General features: G+C 38.6%; 3 protein-coding genes across 3 annotated transcripts in view; all 3 read right to left on the bottom strand.

The window, feature by feature from the left end:
- Window positions 1–13866, bottom strand: part of LOC139148009 (uncharacterized) — a 497920-nt gene that overhangs the window by 323734 nt on the left and 160320 nt on the right. The window lies entirely within an intron of this gene.
- LOC139148011 (retrograde protein of 51 kDa-like) overlaps window positions 1–13866 on the bottom strand; it is a 119981-nt gene that overhangs the window by 80014 nt on the left and 26101 nt on the right. The window lies entirely within an intron of this gene.
- LOC139148532 (myosin-11-like) overlaps window positions 1–13866 on the bottom strand; it is a 40888-nt gene that overhangs the window by 19863 nt on the left and 7159 nt on the right. The window contains exons 8-13 of the mRNA XM_070720020.1: window positions 12099–12313; window positions 9853–9977; window positions 9459–9528; window positions 9090–9208; window positions 7931–8003; window positions 7312–7428 (exon numbers count right to left, since the gene is read on the bottom strand). Coding sequence (XP_070576121.1) covers window positions 7312–7428; window positions 7931–8003; window positions 9090–9208; window positions 9459–9528; window positions 9853–9977; window positions 12099–12313 — 719 coding nt within the window. The remainder of the gene's footprint in view (window positions 1–7311; window positions 7429–7930; window positions 8004–9089; window positions 9209–9458; window positions 9529–9852; window positions 9978–12098; window positions 12314–13866) is intronic.

The following is a 13866-nucleotide window of genomic DNA, read 5'->3' as shown; positions in this document are numbered from 1 at the left end:
TGCGGGGTTTTGTCGCCCCAGTACATGAACAAAATGGGATTCAACATGACCATGTCGTAGGTTCCTCGACGACGATAATTTAAATCAAAAAGTGTCCAATTTTAAGCCAACAGGATTTGACGGGGGCAAACTGAGAGCTTTCCGAACATGACGAACAATGCTTAAACAGATTACTTACTTCGAGATAAAGTTGCACCAGCCTTCCTGCGCGAGTCTGTGCTTTGATATATCTTAGTATCCAGGTTTTATGCCAGAGTTACAACAAAAGTAGCACCACATAGACCACAGATACATCAAGTACTGTAATCATCGGTATAAATGGCGGTGACTTTAGATCAACCGCTGTATATGCACGACCGCGTTGTCATCACTACAGTAAACATCATATGATTATGTGAGCAGTACACTAAATTGTACATTAACCACTGGGCTTGACAAATTGTACCGGGAACGGGTCAAAACTCTATAACAAAACTACTGTCTGTCACAGAGGACACGTTGGACAGTAAAAAAAATTGCTCAACTCGGCATGTCTACACCAACAGACGTCAAAAGTTAAAGTTGATCTTTTCCTTCAACGAAGTTGCGGCCCAAAACGAGCCCGGAAGAGTATGTTCCTATAGTCAATGAGACATGATTGTCTTTTGTTATTATCATAAGTCTTGCAATCACCGCCGCCCTAAAATGCGTATTTTGTGAACAAAAAAGTGCAAAAACGTTTACTTTTTGTACAAAAGAAGAAATGCCAAAATAAGTCTTCAATTAGCATCTCCAGAGGCAACCCTCACACACCCAGATTGTATGGTGGCATGCCAAAGTCGAATACTTGGTGGCCCGCCCGGCGTTAACACCACTTTATATTTTAAGTGTAGTTTATTTGCTCAAAAGTTTATATCCCCTTGAATATTGTGTTTTTTCTTTTCTTTCTTTTCTGGCCTTCTGTCCTTATCTTTATTCAATGTACAACAAGGACGAGTCCTTTGCTGTAATCTTTCACCTTAACAATGTAATGCGCGAAATAAATGAAACATCACAATGGTACGTTAAAATGTAAAGTATTTAATCTATAAAAACGGTCTTGACAGTTTGAAATGCAAGATTTCAATGTCATATTTAGCCTTTACACTCGTACATCATATAAATCTCAAATGATAAATAATCATTCTTTCAGAGTAAAAAGCATCTCATGATACTTGTTCTTTCAATATTAATGTATAACCTGTTACAAAGCTACGAAACTTGTAGCCAACGACCCATATAACAAATGTTGACTGTTTGCAGTGTTTGTTGTTTATTTTCTCAATCTATTAGCCCTCGCAATTGATTGACAGTCTTTATTCTCTTTACTTTTCCTTCATTATTGTCAAGTTTAAAGACTGAATATTCTTGCTACCTTAAAAGTAGATTGGGGGAAAACTATATGAAATTGCAATGCATTCTGGGCAAAAAGTCGGCTTCTTACTGCAACAAGAGTTTGAGATAGCGATCTAATAAATACTGTTACATGTAACACTGATATATAATCGCTGCCATGGTAAAACGTTATGTTTGTTCGTGAAACTAGGTAAACTTACACAGCTTTAAAACTTTTTAAGCATTTTCTGTAGAATCCGATTTCTGTAGTGTATAACCTAAAATGTTACTTTGTCTTCTGTATATTGTCATGTGTGTTTTACCTGTAAAAATTCGCCGTGTTGGATGACTCAGTAAGCCAAGAACTACAAACCCATGTTGAAGTCAATGAACGTCACTCTAATTTGTCGTAAAATGAACAGCATTTGCAAACGAAATTTTAATAATGTATATACGAGTTTTTTCATTGATGTTGGACGAGAAAATCCCGTGAGAAATTCCACAAGAAATGTTTTTTACTTTTACAATTAAAGATTAACAGACATAAATAAATGTATGTTGTACTTGCTTAATGGATGTTATTATTTTATTTTCTTATCTGTTCTCCCTTTGAAAGGATTAATTTAAAACTATGGGATGATTCAATTGTAAATCATTCGCTTACCTACAGTAGCAAAATTTCGACAACATATACATTACCTACTTCAAAATATCGTACATAACAAAGTAGTAGTATTTTTTCTTTCTTCGACACGATACAAGGATTGTGGAAAAAACAACAATTCTCGTGAATACTCGCATTGCAATCAAATCTGTCCGGGAGATAGGGAATAAATTAATTATTCCAGCGCATACAAAAGGTATACATTTTTAAAGGAGATGAAGATCGAAAATTCGTCCGGCACCTGTATATTTCTTCTGGCCTCGAGTTTACTAGTTTCACTGCAAAGACCAAACATGAGGGCGCCCTGTGCTTCTCTTCCATGAAACTCTGTCGTTTGTGTGGCGATTGGCCTCAATGTTTACGTGGATGACTTGAAAGGGCCAGTGAATGCTGACTATAACATCATGTCATATATTTTGAGCTTCTCTAGTTTAAGTTTGCTTCTAAAGTAATTCATAGTTTAAGAATAATATATTAAAATTGCGTTGACCGACCCGTATACTGTAGTGTATGGTAGAAGTACCCTTAACTGAGATTTTTTTATTCATGTTATTGACTTATACTGCGATGACATGGTATAAAACTAAATAAGCAAGACCCAACATATTGGTTTAGTGGTCATGAATTAAAGAACCTTTAATGTACGTTCGCCGCCGATTGGCTTTCTTCAAAAGACGGCCTACGCTTTCTACAGCTGTCGCTATACTGTGTACCAGACCTCACTCTGTCGTATTTGTTTATTAATTTGTTTTTTTGTTGACGATCATACTTTTTTCCCTAGTCGTTAAGGTGATCCAAGTAGGCGGACGGTTCTTTCTAGGACAGACAGCAACAGGGAGCTTTTTGTGATTGCTGCATTCAAATTTAAATTTAAAATGTACCCTTGCCCTACCGAGAAGTGTTGCCGTCGTTTGATTAATAGAGCATGACTTCGTAGCAAGACTGGAGAACTCAGTGCCCACACTGTTCAACACTGCAAACCATCATAATGCTAAGGGGTCAAGTTTTTTCTTCCCAAAAAAACTGTGAAGTGCCCCCTCAGAATTCTCCTTTCTTTTAAGAGTGAAGATTGCGGGCATTTCACTTCAGGTTCGCTGACTCGTAACTCATGCTTTGTATACAAGTCATTCACTCAGGTATTATCTAGATGTTTCATGTCCTCACTTTGGCCCAGTTTGCAACACAGGACCCGTACTCGTTTGCGGATCACAGATATACTGGAAAAAGAAGAATTGTGTCGCACTTTAGAGCGTTTGAAGTAAGACAAATATTTATCAATGGTGCTGAAGTATATGATCAATAACTTACCCCTACGTTACCCATAAACCGGGTTACAGGTCAATGTGCCCAGTATGTGTGAGCTGTAAATATTTTGCTTTTAGAAATCTTAAGTTTGTAAAATTAATTAGGGTGGTTCAGTCATTTTCTGCTTTCGGTTTAAATTAGATATTCTTCCTGGCGAACAAAGTCGATATTTTTAGAATCTTTGACATAATGACGATGAAAGTCAAAGCAGTAAATTTGATAACAATTCCATTTCTAGTACAATACTTCTTGAGCTTTTATTGTAGATCATTCATTGCGCAGACTATCAGAAGTTGTTATACAAAACAGTAAGCAATACAACTTCAGTGTTTTGTTACTTACACCTTTTCCACCCATAGGTGGTCATCGGTCGGTCAACATGACATTTTGACCTATCGACGCAGGATAAGCCTGGGGCCCTGCACCGCAGAGCAACTCTTTGTCTTTAAAATGGTGTTTATCGTGTCAATCATTTGTTCACTCAGTGGATACGAACAATTATTCCTCTAAGCCTTATATTTTCCAGGTGGTCCATTTATCGATCGTCTATCTTGATATATTTGTATCCACTGGGCATGGCAACGTTGTTGTGATTTATATATCAAATGCACTATGTTGACTTGCATTGCAGTAAAATAACAGAAGATTCTGCCCTGTATGATTTTGCGCATTGTTACGGCAGTCTTTTAATGTATCATTGTCTCACGAACTTTAAATTAGTTTTTTTATTAAAATTCGGGTAGAAGGCAACGTCTTGGTTCAGCCGAGCTAAACAGGTTAAATAGTGCATGAAAGGCCTTACACTGACACTTTATCCGGGTGGTGGCGCCGGCCCTCCTCAGAGTCCTCGTCCGTACTGTCATCAGTTTGACTCAGTTTTCAACACAACACTCAATAGCGGATCAAATACGCACCGTTAAGGAAACAAACTCATCACAATGAGGCGGTTTCCAGAAAAATAAGCAGAACAATGGTACTGAATTATGAAATCAAGTACACATTATTTGTTTTCTAAATTTAAATTTTTGCTGTAACGTTGTTTATCTGTTCAGAAAAGTCAGGTTGTCGCCCAAAATTCAAGTAACAGCTTATTTGATTAGCTGACTTTATGACCCAAATTAAACAGCATGAACTAATAGAGGAACAGTTTAGCCCATATCGGGGCCCTTTAAAATTCATTAGAAATCATCTCTACTTTCCTCAAACCATCATTCTTAAACCACATGACATGATAATACAGTCCAGTCAGGACCTAACCGTTTATTTTGCCTTTCAAAAGTTGAGAACTAAAAAATAAAAGTCAGCATTCTGTTTTGGCTACCTAAAAGTAAGAAGTGTTTTCGAAATGAAAAAGCCGACCGTTTGAAATTTTTGGCTCATTGATGTCAAGGACTTTACGCGGTATAAGGACATTTCCTCTTCTTTAAGTGATTCAGAAGAAATTGGCACGACTAACGCGACTGTTACCACCAACGGGAACTCGCCCAGTAAATTTACTCTACGTATCGTTGCAGTGCATACACATAAAAGTACACTGAATAATGACATGAACAGCATGAGCTTGTGGTGTGTTACAAAGCACTTATAATTTGAAAATATAGCGCTATATATAGCGCCCATGAAGAGGTAATGGGTTTTTTACACAGTATGAAGGTCGACGCGTCTTCGTTATTACTTCACAGGCAATTCAGCAGTCGTAATGATCATTGAGGACAATGAATGGTAGTTCTGTAAACATTGCACCAATCTCAACACAAGGCTAAGGCTAATAACTCAGTATTATATTCAGCAATCTTACATTCCCTGGACTTCTACCTCTCTCTCTCTCTCTCTCTCTCTCTCTCTCTCTCTCTCTCTCTCTCTCCTTCTCTCCTCTCTCTCTCTCTCTCAATTGTTAAGACTGGATCACGCACCTTTTGAATGCTTTATTTTCTGTGTGTATGTTGACTTTCTGTGTCTAGTAGGTTTGCACAATTCTCGAAAATCGTCACTTTAAGTGATAAGTGATGTTCATCATTTACATTGCATTGTCAAATTTGGCGGAACATCCCTTTTGTACTTGAGAATGATACAATACAACAAGGTTAAAAAATGACATCCCAATATAGCAAGTGTTATTCGGTTTATCAATTTTTAAGTAAAATTTTCAAAAAATCGTATTTCTTATGCAAAACATGAAATTTCAACATTTGTACATCCAAAAGTAGTCAAGCTGAAAATAGTTCCGGTTCAGTTTCAGTCAAATGATGACTATGCGGCCCGCGAAAATAGTTCAGGTTCAATTTCAGTCAAATGATTACTATGCGCCCGCGACGTCATCAAAGAGTTACCATTGGATTTTATTACACCTCACGTATTATTCATTTACTGTGATTGGCTGCGCCTCACTCACGTGATATAGAACAAAAAGTGATAGAACATGGCTAAGGTGATATAGCCCTGTCGCGTGCGCTGATATAGCCCTTTCGCGTGCAGTGATATAGCCCGCTACCACGTTCTGGAATACACGCGCGTCCTTTCTGCGCGTACCACATCATCGCGTACATTTGCTTGGTATTTTCTGTAAAGCAATGGCTTTTGAAAAGGTACAAGAAATTAGCTCGACCTGAAGTACACGACGATGTCTAGTACATAAACGAGAGAAGCTTGAACAACACTGTCTTCGTTTTTCGACGTTAATTCAACTTCATGTAGCATTGCGATCGAGCAACAAATAGAACGTTTTACCGTGGCGAGTCTCGTTCGACACTTAACTGCATTCTAAGCAAAGTTTGATAAGCAAGTATTTGTTGGTTGTAATAAAGATAATAACACACGCTAGCACGGGCAAGATCACGATTGTTGCCTGCCCTCGGGCTGGTGCTCATGACGGTAATATTGATGATACCCTCGCCTTCGGCTCGGGCATCATCAATATTACCGTCATGAGCACCATCCCTTGGGCGGGCAACAAATCGTGATATTGCCCTTGCTGGCGTGTGTGAGCGCGCGACGTTCGATATACAAGGCATGTAATAAACAGGTAGACCGTCCCTTAATCTTAAAGTTACCTGTTTCCAGGACAGGAGGATGAGAAAAAGAAAGTCAATAAATTCACGAAGAAGTACAACATAAATTTATCTGTTAATCTTTAATTTGTGGTTTCAAAGCAAATAACCATTTCTTGTGGAATTTTCTGTTCAAAATCAATGGAAATAGTGGTATATTCCTCATTAAGATTTCGTTTGCAAATGCTGTTTGTCATCCAACTGCAATATACTTCATTAAGCTTGACTATAAAGTCAGGCATTGTGATGGTTAATCAATAGAAAATAAACAACCAAATACTGAAAACAGTCAACAATTTGTTATATTGGTAGATGGTTACAATTTTCGCATCTTTGTAACATGCTATACATGAATATTAATGGCGTAAGTATCAAACTGATGCTGTTATACTCTGAATGATGGTTATCTATTTATTTCTGGTATATATACAAATAGGTAAAGAATATCATATAGAAATCTTGGACCTCAAACTGTCTTGACTGTTTTTATAATAATAAAAGACATAACACTTATAACGTGAGTATCACAGTGATTTGTCGTTCATCAGTTGTGGTTAAGCGAGAATTAATAAGTCACAGCATACAAGCTTTACTCATTTCTAGGTTCAGATACAGATAACAGCTATGAATAACTCATAAATGTGGTTACACCGGGTAAATATAAGAATAGAAGACCACCATGTCAAGCTTGGCCAGTAGGTTTTGAGTGGCCTGATACATACAGTTTAAGTAGTTAAGCTTTCATTAGCATGCTATTATGCAGACCTATAAGGACTTTCTTCAACCAGCTTACTTGCCTGCTAAAACATTCCCTACGCAACATTGACCTGGTATTGTGATGTCAATTTCTGTTATCGCCAGCATAGACCGGTTTGAAGCCACCAGCAGTTTTTTGTCATGATAAAACAAAGGAATTACAACAAATGGTCAGTGTACATTCACTTTCGAGTATAGGAACCAGGGCAGGAAACACTTGGGTAAATGCAAGAAGTCAATCTTGGTCCCGTATTTCCGATGACACGCAATCGGGGTGGTTTGCCTCTGCAAATGTAGCCAGGCCTAAATAGAAAAAGTAACATATGCTGGTTAAGAAAGTTCAGTGTCCTCTGTTCGAAACTAAATGCACCATTACTGAAACAACTAAATAAAAAAAATTATCATTCGATTTGTAGTTCGAAGGCATTATTTTATCGGGTTATCAGTCCGTATGAACATTCAGTAACTAACGCACGTGTACCAATAAACACTGAGACGCGTTCCACAGCCTTCAAGATTTATTGAAAGTCAATATGTGTGTCCCATTGGTGAAGATACCTGACCAATTGACGTTATTAATATCAAAGTGTTCATTAGGTTGTGAATTATACGTTTTGTTGCTCATGTCACATTTCGATGTGCTAAACGACTTCCAGGGCAATGTTTCTACTTCAGATTAATTCTGACGTATTCTATTCAGCAACACAGATACTATTACCTTGTTCACACCCTTGTTGAAGTCGTTATCTACTATTGCTAGTGATAACATTTGCAATAGGAAAGGAACGGGAAGACACATACTCACCCGTAAACGTTAGCAGAAGGCCTATTACCACAAATCCCTATGACATCAGTGACTTGGCCTTGTCCATTGTTTGCTGAGGGCGAAACCATTAATGCAGCCATCGGTCGGGGTGGAAAATGCAGACGATAGAAAAAAGTGAATCCAGAATGAAAACAAAGAAACAAGAAGTGTCGAGGTTGAATCATGGTTATAGTTCGAGGTTGCAATTCATTGTGATATACTCATATCAGTATCGCTCCATTCTGGTGACGTTAACTGTACAGTAAAATAACAATCGTGATGAAAACGTTGAGATAAGTACGTCATTAAACTTGGCTAGCTTTTGGGATGTTCACCTGCAACTTGTAAGTTAACAAAATAAATAAACAGAATGGCTGCCATGGCTGCCTTCGATATGATGATACCGACATCAATATTTGAAGGGCTCTAAGGCACAACAAAAATTTAGGGAGGTAAATACTGTATACTTAACCTTGAAGGTTTTGAAGCAGATGTTAGTTTATGGTGGATGACGATTGTAATAGTATATTGTAGTTTTTCTGGGTGACCTGTTATATTTACCTACTGTGATCAATGAAATGCCGGGGAATATACCGAGTGTCGTGCAATTTGAGCGTCGTTTGTACTGACCTGAGACATTGTCGAGTGTTTCATGCAGCAGAAATTAAAGTTTGAGAATATCCCATAACTTGTGAATTTTAAAGCGCGTATTTCGGCGTTTACTTGAAAATAATACAGCTGATAGTTTACGGTAAAAGTCACCAGGATAGAGCCCACGACATGTTATCATTCATCCTTCATTATTAACATACCATGGAAGAGAGTTGCTCATTAATTATTAAAGCGACAACTTTAACATTTAACATTAAAATCATGCATTTGTGAAATGTGCAGGCAATAACTGAGGTACAAAATACGGTAGTTTCAATCGGGTTCGAACCCACAACGTACGGTACCCAGTCACCTAGCGGAGAAGCCACAGACAAAACCGCTCGGCCAAATCCCAAATCTCAAAAAAGATTGGTTCAATAACCGAGCTACGTTGTTACAAATTTTTTTCTGACTGTGACCCCTCCACACTGAGGTACAAACAATTGAATCATCGGGGTCGAAAATTTGCAAAATTTCCCTACGTAGTGTGAAGTTTGAATTTCATTACCTCTATTGGGCAAGACTGGCGCCTGCTTCATGTTCCCGGTGCACTTGTTTGGTGACCTTTCCTTGCATGGTGGTGTAACTTCGAAATGAGGCTGCCGTTCTGGCTTCATACACTCGAGTCTATAAAAAGTTCGCAGATCTAAATGTTAGTCACTTGTCCTTAGATTCTTAAGATGCGTTTTGTAGTCATATTAATTTTCAATACGCTAAATTGCTCTCAAAGATTTTTTATGATTGTAAATTAACTCCGACACATTCTGTTTAGTAACATATATGCCAATTTTTATGTTCGGACCATTTAAGAGTGACGTTATTTGGTTGGTGATAACTTTTACAGAAGGCAATAGACGGAATGATGACCCTTACTCACCCGTAGATGTTTGCAGGCCTATTATTACAAAGCCCTGTGACACCAGTGACTTGGCCTTGCTCATAGTTTGCTGAAGACGGGATCATTAATTCAGGCATTGGTCGTTGTGGGTTGTGCAGGTAATCGGAAAAAGGAAAAGACAGAGTGACAACACAAAGAAGAAATAAGAAGTGTCAAGGTTGAATCGTGGTTAGAGTTCAAGGTTACAATGCATTGTGGTATACTCTTATTCGTATCGCTCAATTCTGGTGACGTTTACAATACCATAAAATATCAATCGCGATGGTTTATAGTAAACGTGGTGATACGCACGTTATTTAACGTGGCCAGTTTTGTGGTGTTCCCGTTGTACTCCTACAATTTGCCAGTAAACATATTAAATGGACAAAATTACCTCTCTCACAAAAGACTGGCACCGACTCCGTGGTCAAAGGGCATACGGTTGGATTTGGTGACCTTCCCTTACATGGTGGTGCAGGTGCGGAATAACACGGCTTTGAAGGATTCATACAGTTAAGTCTACAAGAATAATAGCCCGTATAATAGAGTATTTGACCTTTGTTCTCCAATAACGTTGTCTTTTAATAAAAATTATGAAAAATGAAAAGGTAATGATGACAATCGAAAGTTCGAGCAAATATCATCTGCGATGGTAACATTGTATGTATTTAAAAAAACATGACGTTACTGGATGACAAGTTTATGATAGGCTTTGAATTTTATTCAGGCATCTCTTGAAAGGTAAGGCTGACATGAGAGTTTATGAAAAGTTTCACAGGGAACCTATATTGTCAGTTATTGCTACTTCCTTCGTTTTCTCTCAGGATCTACTCAGATGTTTGGTATACAGGGCAAGAACGTATAAAGGAATCTCTGAATTGCCTCTATATCAACGCGATATTTCTTTAAAACGACACGGATAAGAAATGTTACGTTATCATAGAGTGACGTCACTCCAATTGTTGAAGGAATAGCAATGTCATGATATTATCCGAGAAGCCTTGCCGTTTGGACCTAATGGACGCATTTAGTCGGGAGTTGGAAAGTACATTAACGTCCCCGACATTACTCTATAATTTCGAGCTTATTCGATATACAAGTATTTTTCTACCAACATGCATAATATTTGGTAAGCTGATTGATACCCAAATTCTCCACCATGTCATATTCCAAATTCAGTTACCAGAAGGGGATGTGTACTTGTATTAGGAATAGGAAAGACTTGCGGTAGGCCAAATACAATTGAACTTGAGTTTGTTGTCCCTTGGCGAGTGGATTCCTGAAATCGTCCGTTAAGTTTATGATAAATGCTGATTCTTCAGCTTGGCACCAACCGACATCAAGTTTGTCAGTATGGAATTGCTTATAGCCAGGCACTTGCTGTCAAACCTATACAGCTGACATCTGCTTATGGGGGAACTCTACCTGTCACTGCTGTCGAGGATGTCAATACTGTCTCAGTCCCCTTTGTGTCGTCAGTGTGCTACTGCTTAAACTTGCATGTGCTCTTTCTAGTGCTTTACCATAGTAACTAGTGTGCCAAGTTGATGGCAAATGAACCTGAGCTGAGTTTATCATATACACTTTTTACACCACATACAACATAATATCTTTCTAAGTCTTCAGACAAAGCTGAACAAATAAAACAATATAGTACCACACTGAAAAACAGGCCCACCCGTCTTTCTTCCCTGAGCTCGGCTATTGCTGTATATCTATCACCAATGTCAAACTCCACTCACTAGAGTCATCGTTTGATTCCATACGGTACAGGTGCAGCAAACGGAGCTATTCATTGAAAAAGCTATTCCGGGAGCAATTTTTGAGGGCGGGGGAAATTTTAATTTTGCTTGGGCAGCAGGGGACATATTTTTAGGTGGCAAGGGAGCAAATTTTACTTTTTTGTCGGTCAGGGCAGATATAGGATGATTGTCCTGGGGACAGGGGTTGGCGAAAAATGAGGAGAGAGGGGAAGCTACAGGGAAAGTTGAGCCATGGTGTTTCCTGTAGAAGACCACTGCAGTATGTGTCTGTATGGGAATGTTAATTTTCAGGGGAAATTTTTTTCACAGGGCAGCTGCAGGATTTTTCATCTAAGGGTAGGGTAGCTTCATGCCTGCAGGGGAAATGGAATGACAAATATTGAGGGGAATTTTGTCAAGGGCAGGGGAAATCGGCAAGTTTTTTTCACCACAGGGCAGACAGCTTCAAACATTGACAGAGGGGAGGGGAAACAGGCAAAAATAAGTGGGGAGTGGGTAAAAATGAAGTTTGAGTGCGGGAGGGTAAGTCGAAAAATTTTCAGTGTGAGGGCAAATTATGAACAGCTAATTAATTACCCTCATCACTTAAAATTAGTCAGTTCACATTACTTGTCATGCACAGTATATCGTGTCGTATTAAAGACCCCTTTAAAAGTGCATTGTTCGTTGGCTGCACCTGACGGTAAACGATTTTTTGCATCTATAAGTTGTTTATTCAACGGCCCACCACCGGGGGTTTAAGGATTGCGGCCTTACCTTCTGTATATATACGGCAAGCGAGGCGTCTCGGACGAGGTCATGACATGTACAGTGATCTCACCAAATGACTACGTTACAAAGTATGACTCATTAAGGTGTCAGAAAATAACCAACATACCTAGCATCTTCCTCTGCAAGCAGTCTCTTTAAGGCCTCGATTTCAGGCAAGTGTGGTTCATCCAGACAAATTCTAATTTCTGAGGATTTTTTAATCACTATCCGTTGCAGCTCTTCTGCTTTTCTTTCCAATATTTTGATTTCTTTCTCCAATTCCTCACGCTGACGCTTGGCGGCCTGCTCGAGTTTGGCGTAGTCACATTCAAGCTTGCGAATCTGATGTGGACAAAAATTTATCACATACGCACACACGATGAAAACATGAATGTACAGCGACAGTTGGGTCAACAAAAGAATAGAAATACTATCTAAAAAGCAAACATTTTTTTGACTGCAAGACAAAGGGGAAGAATCCGACATTTGGATACATCAACCAAACGGAGAGTGAATGAGTGAATAAACAACTACCCGACAAAATAAACTCTATCATTAGGTCTGTCACGGTTGTAAATCATCATCGGTGATTAATTGGTCCAGCAAGTGACACGACATGGCGAATTACAGGTTATTAAATTTGATATAATTGTATATTTCTACAAGTCAATCTCGGAAACCATTTTACGTCAATAAAGTGACTTTGCGAAGCAGTACAATATTGACATTGACATAAGCACTGAATCACGGTAATCGCTGTTGTATGTCGTCCTAATGCTATATAACGAAGGCATCAACATCGGGACTTGTCTGACGTTACAGTGAGGAACTGACGGGACTGCGGTACGTGAACTTGTGTAGGTCGGAAAATTCTCAGTATGCTCGCCAAAAGAGGACGACAAGGTCGGATCGGCCTATACAGAGATGACCAGCTTGCATGCCCTGAAGAACCATTTGGGTAGTAAGACAGAAAGAATAAAAATGTAAATTACGAAGATGCTCCACAACCCTGGGCTGCAAATCACCATCAAAGCCATAAAGATCATAAGCCTTACATTTTCTGGATATCACACTAAATGTCGATGATGGGAAATGCCACCTAGACTGGTCATCCCTGGAAATCAGTACATTTTTGACTGAGGGAGCTAACCAGCATAAATATGACTAATAAATAAATAACTAGATAAGTGGAAGACCAAATACAAGATGCACGTACATCGAATCAGGCCCCCCTCCATAGCCCATCAAGTAAGGATAGAGGGTTTCTTGTTAGGCCAATTTTTCCGAATCTTTCGAGCACTAGATGATGACGTACTTAAAGCCAATCGTTGCTAAAAGCCAGCTATCATTTGAAAGTTATGGTAGTCAATAATCGTAAACAAAAGTACACAAGAAGCAAGACATACGGTTTAACAAATTTTAAGCAGTAGTGTAAACAATTTACAACCAAAAACCAAACCTAAAAAATTCATTTGAATATGTGTTCATGTCTACGTTTAACACGCATTTCTCTTAAAGGGCAAAGTTACACAAATACTCAATAAATAGAAATACTGGCAAGTATGCCACATTTTCATGAAAAAAAAACGGTCTGCGTTATTTAAATCATATTCAGAAATCTCATAAAGACAAAGACAGTACACATATAGCCAAGTGCAAATGCTGGAATAAACTTAAGGTGGTTCGTGCCGCGAAAATGAAAGCCCTATACTTCTACTCAAAATTTCTTCAAGACAACTTTCAACCATTCTCTTTGAAAACCAAGAATAAAAATCGAGAGTCACCGTACAAACTTTGGTACTAAACAAATGAACCATCTTACAGTTGCCGACCTTTGACATTCAAAATGGCTGCCATCCCTGTGTTTACTCTAAGGGAAAAAAATTAACTTTCGA

Source organism: Ptychodera flava, chromosome 13 (assembly GCF_041260155.1).
Source record: "Ptychodera flava strain L36383 chromosome 13, AS_Pfla_20210202, whole genome shotgun sequence".
Lineage (NCBI taxonomy): Eukaryota > Metazoa > Hemichordata > Enteropneusta > Ptychoderidae > Ptychodera > Ptychodera flava.
Note: the sequence above shows the minus strand (reverse complement) of the source record. Positions and strands in the feature narration are given on the sequence as shown.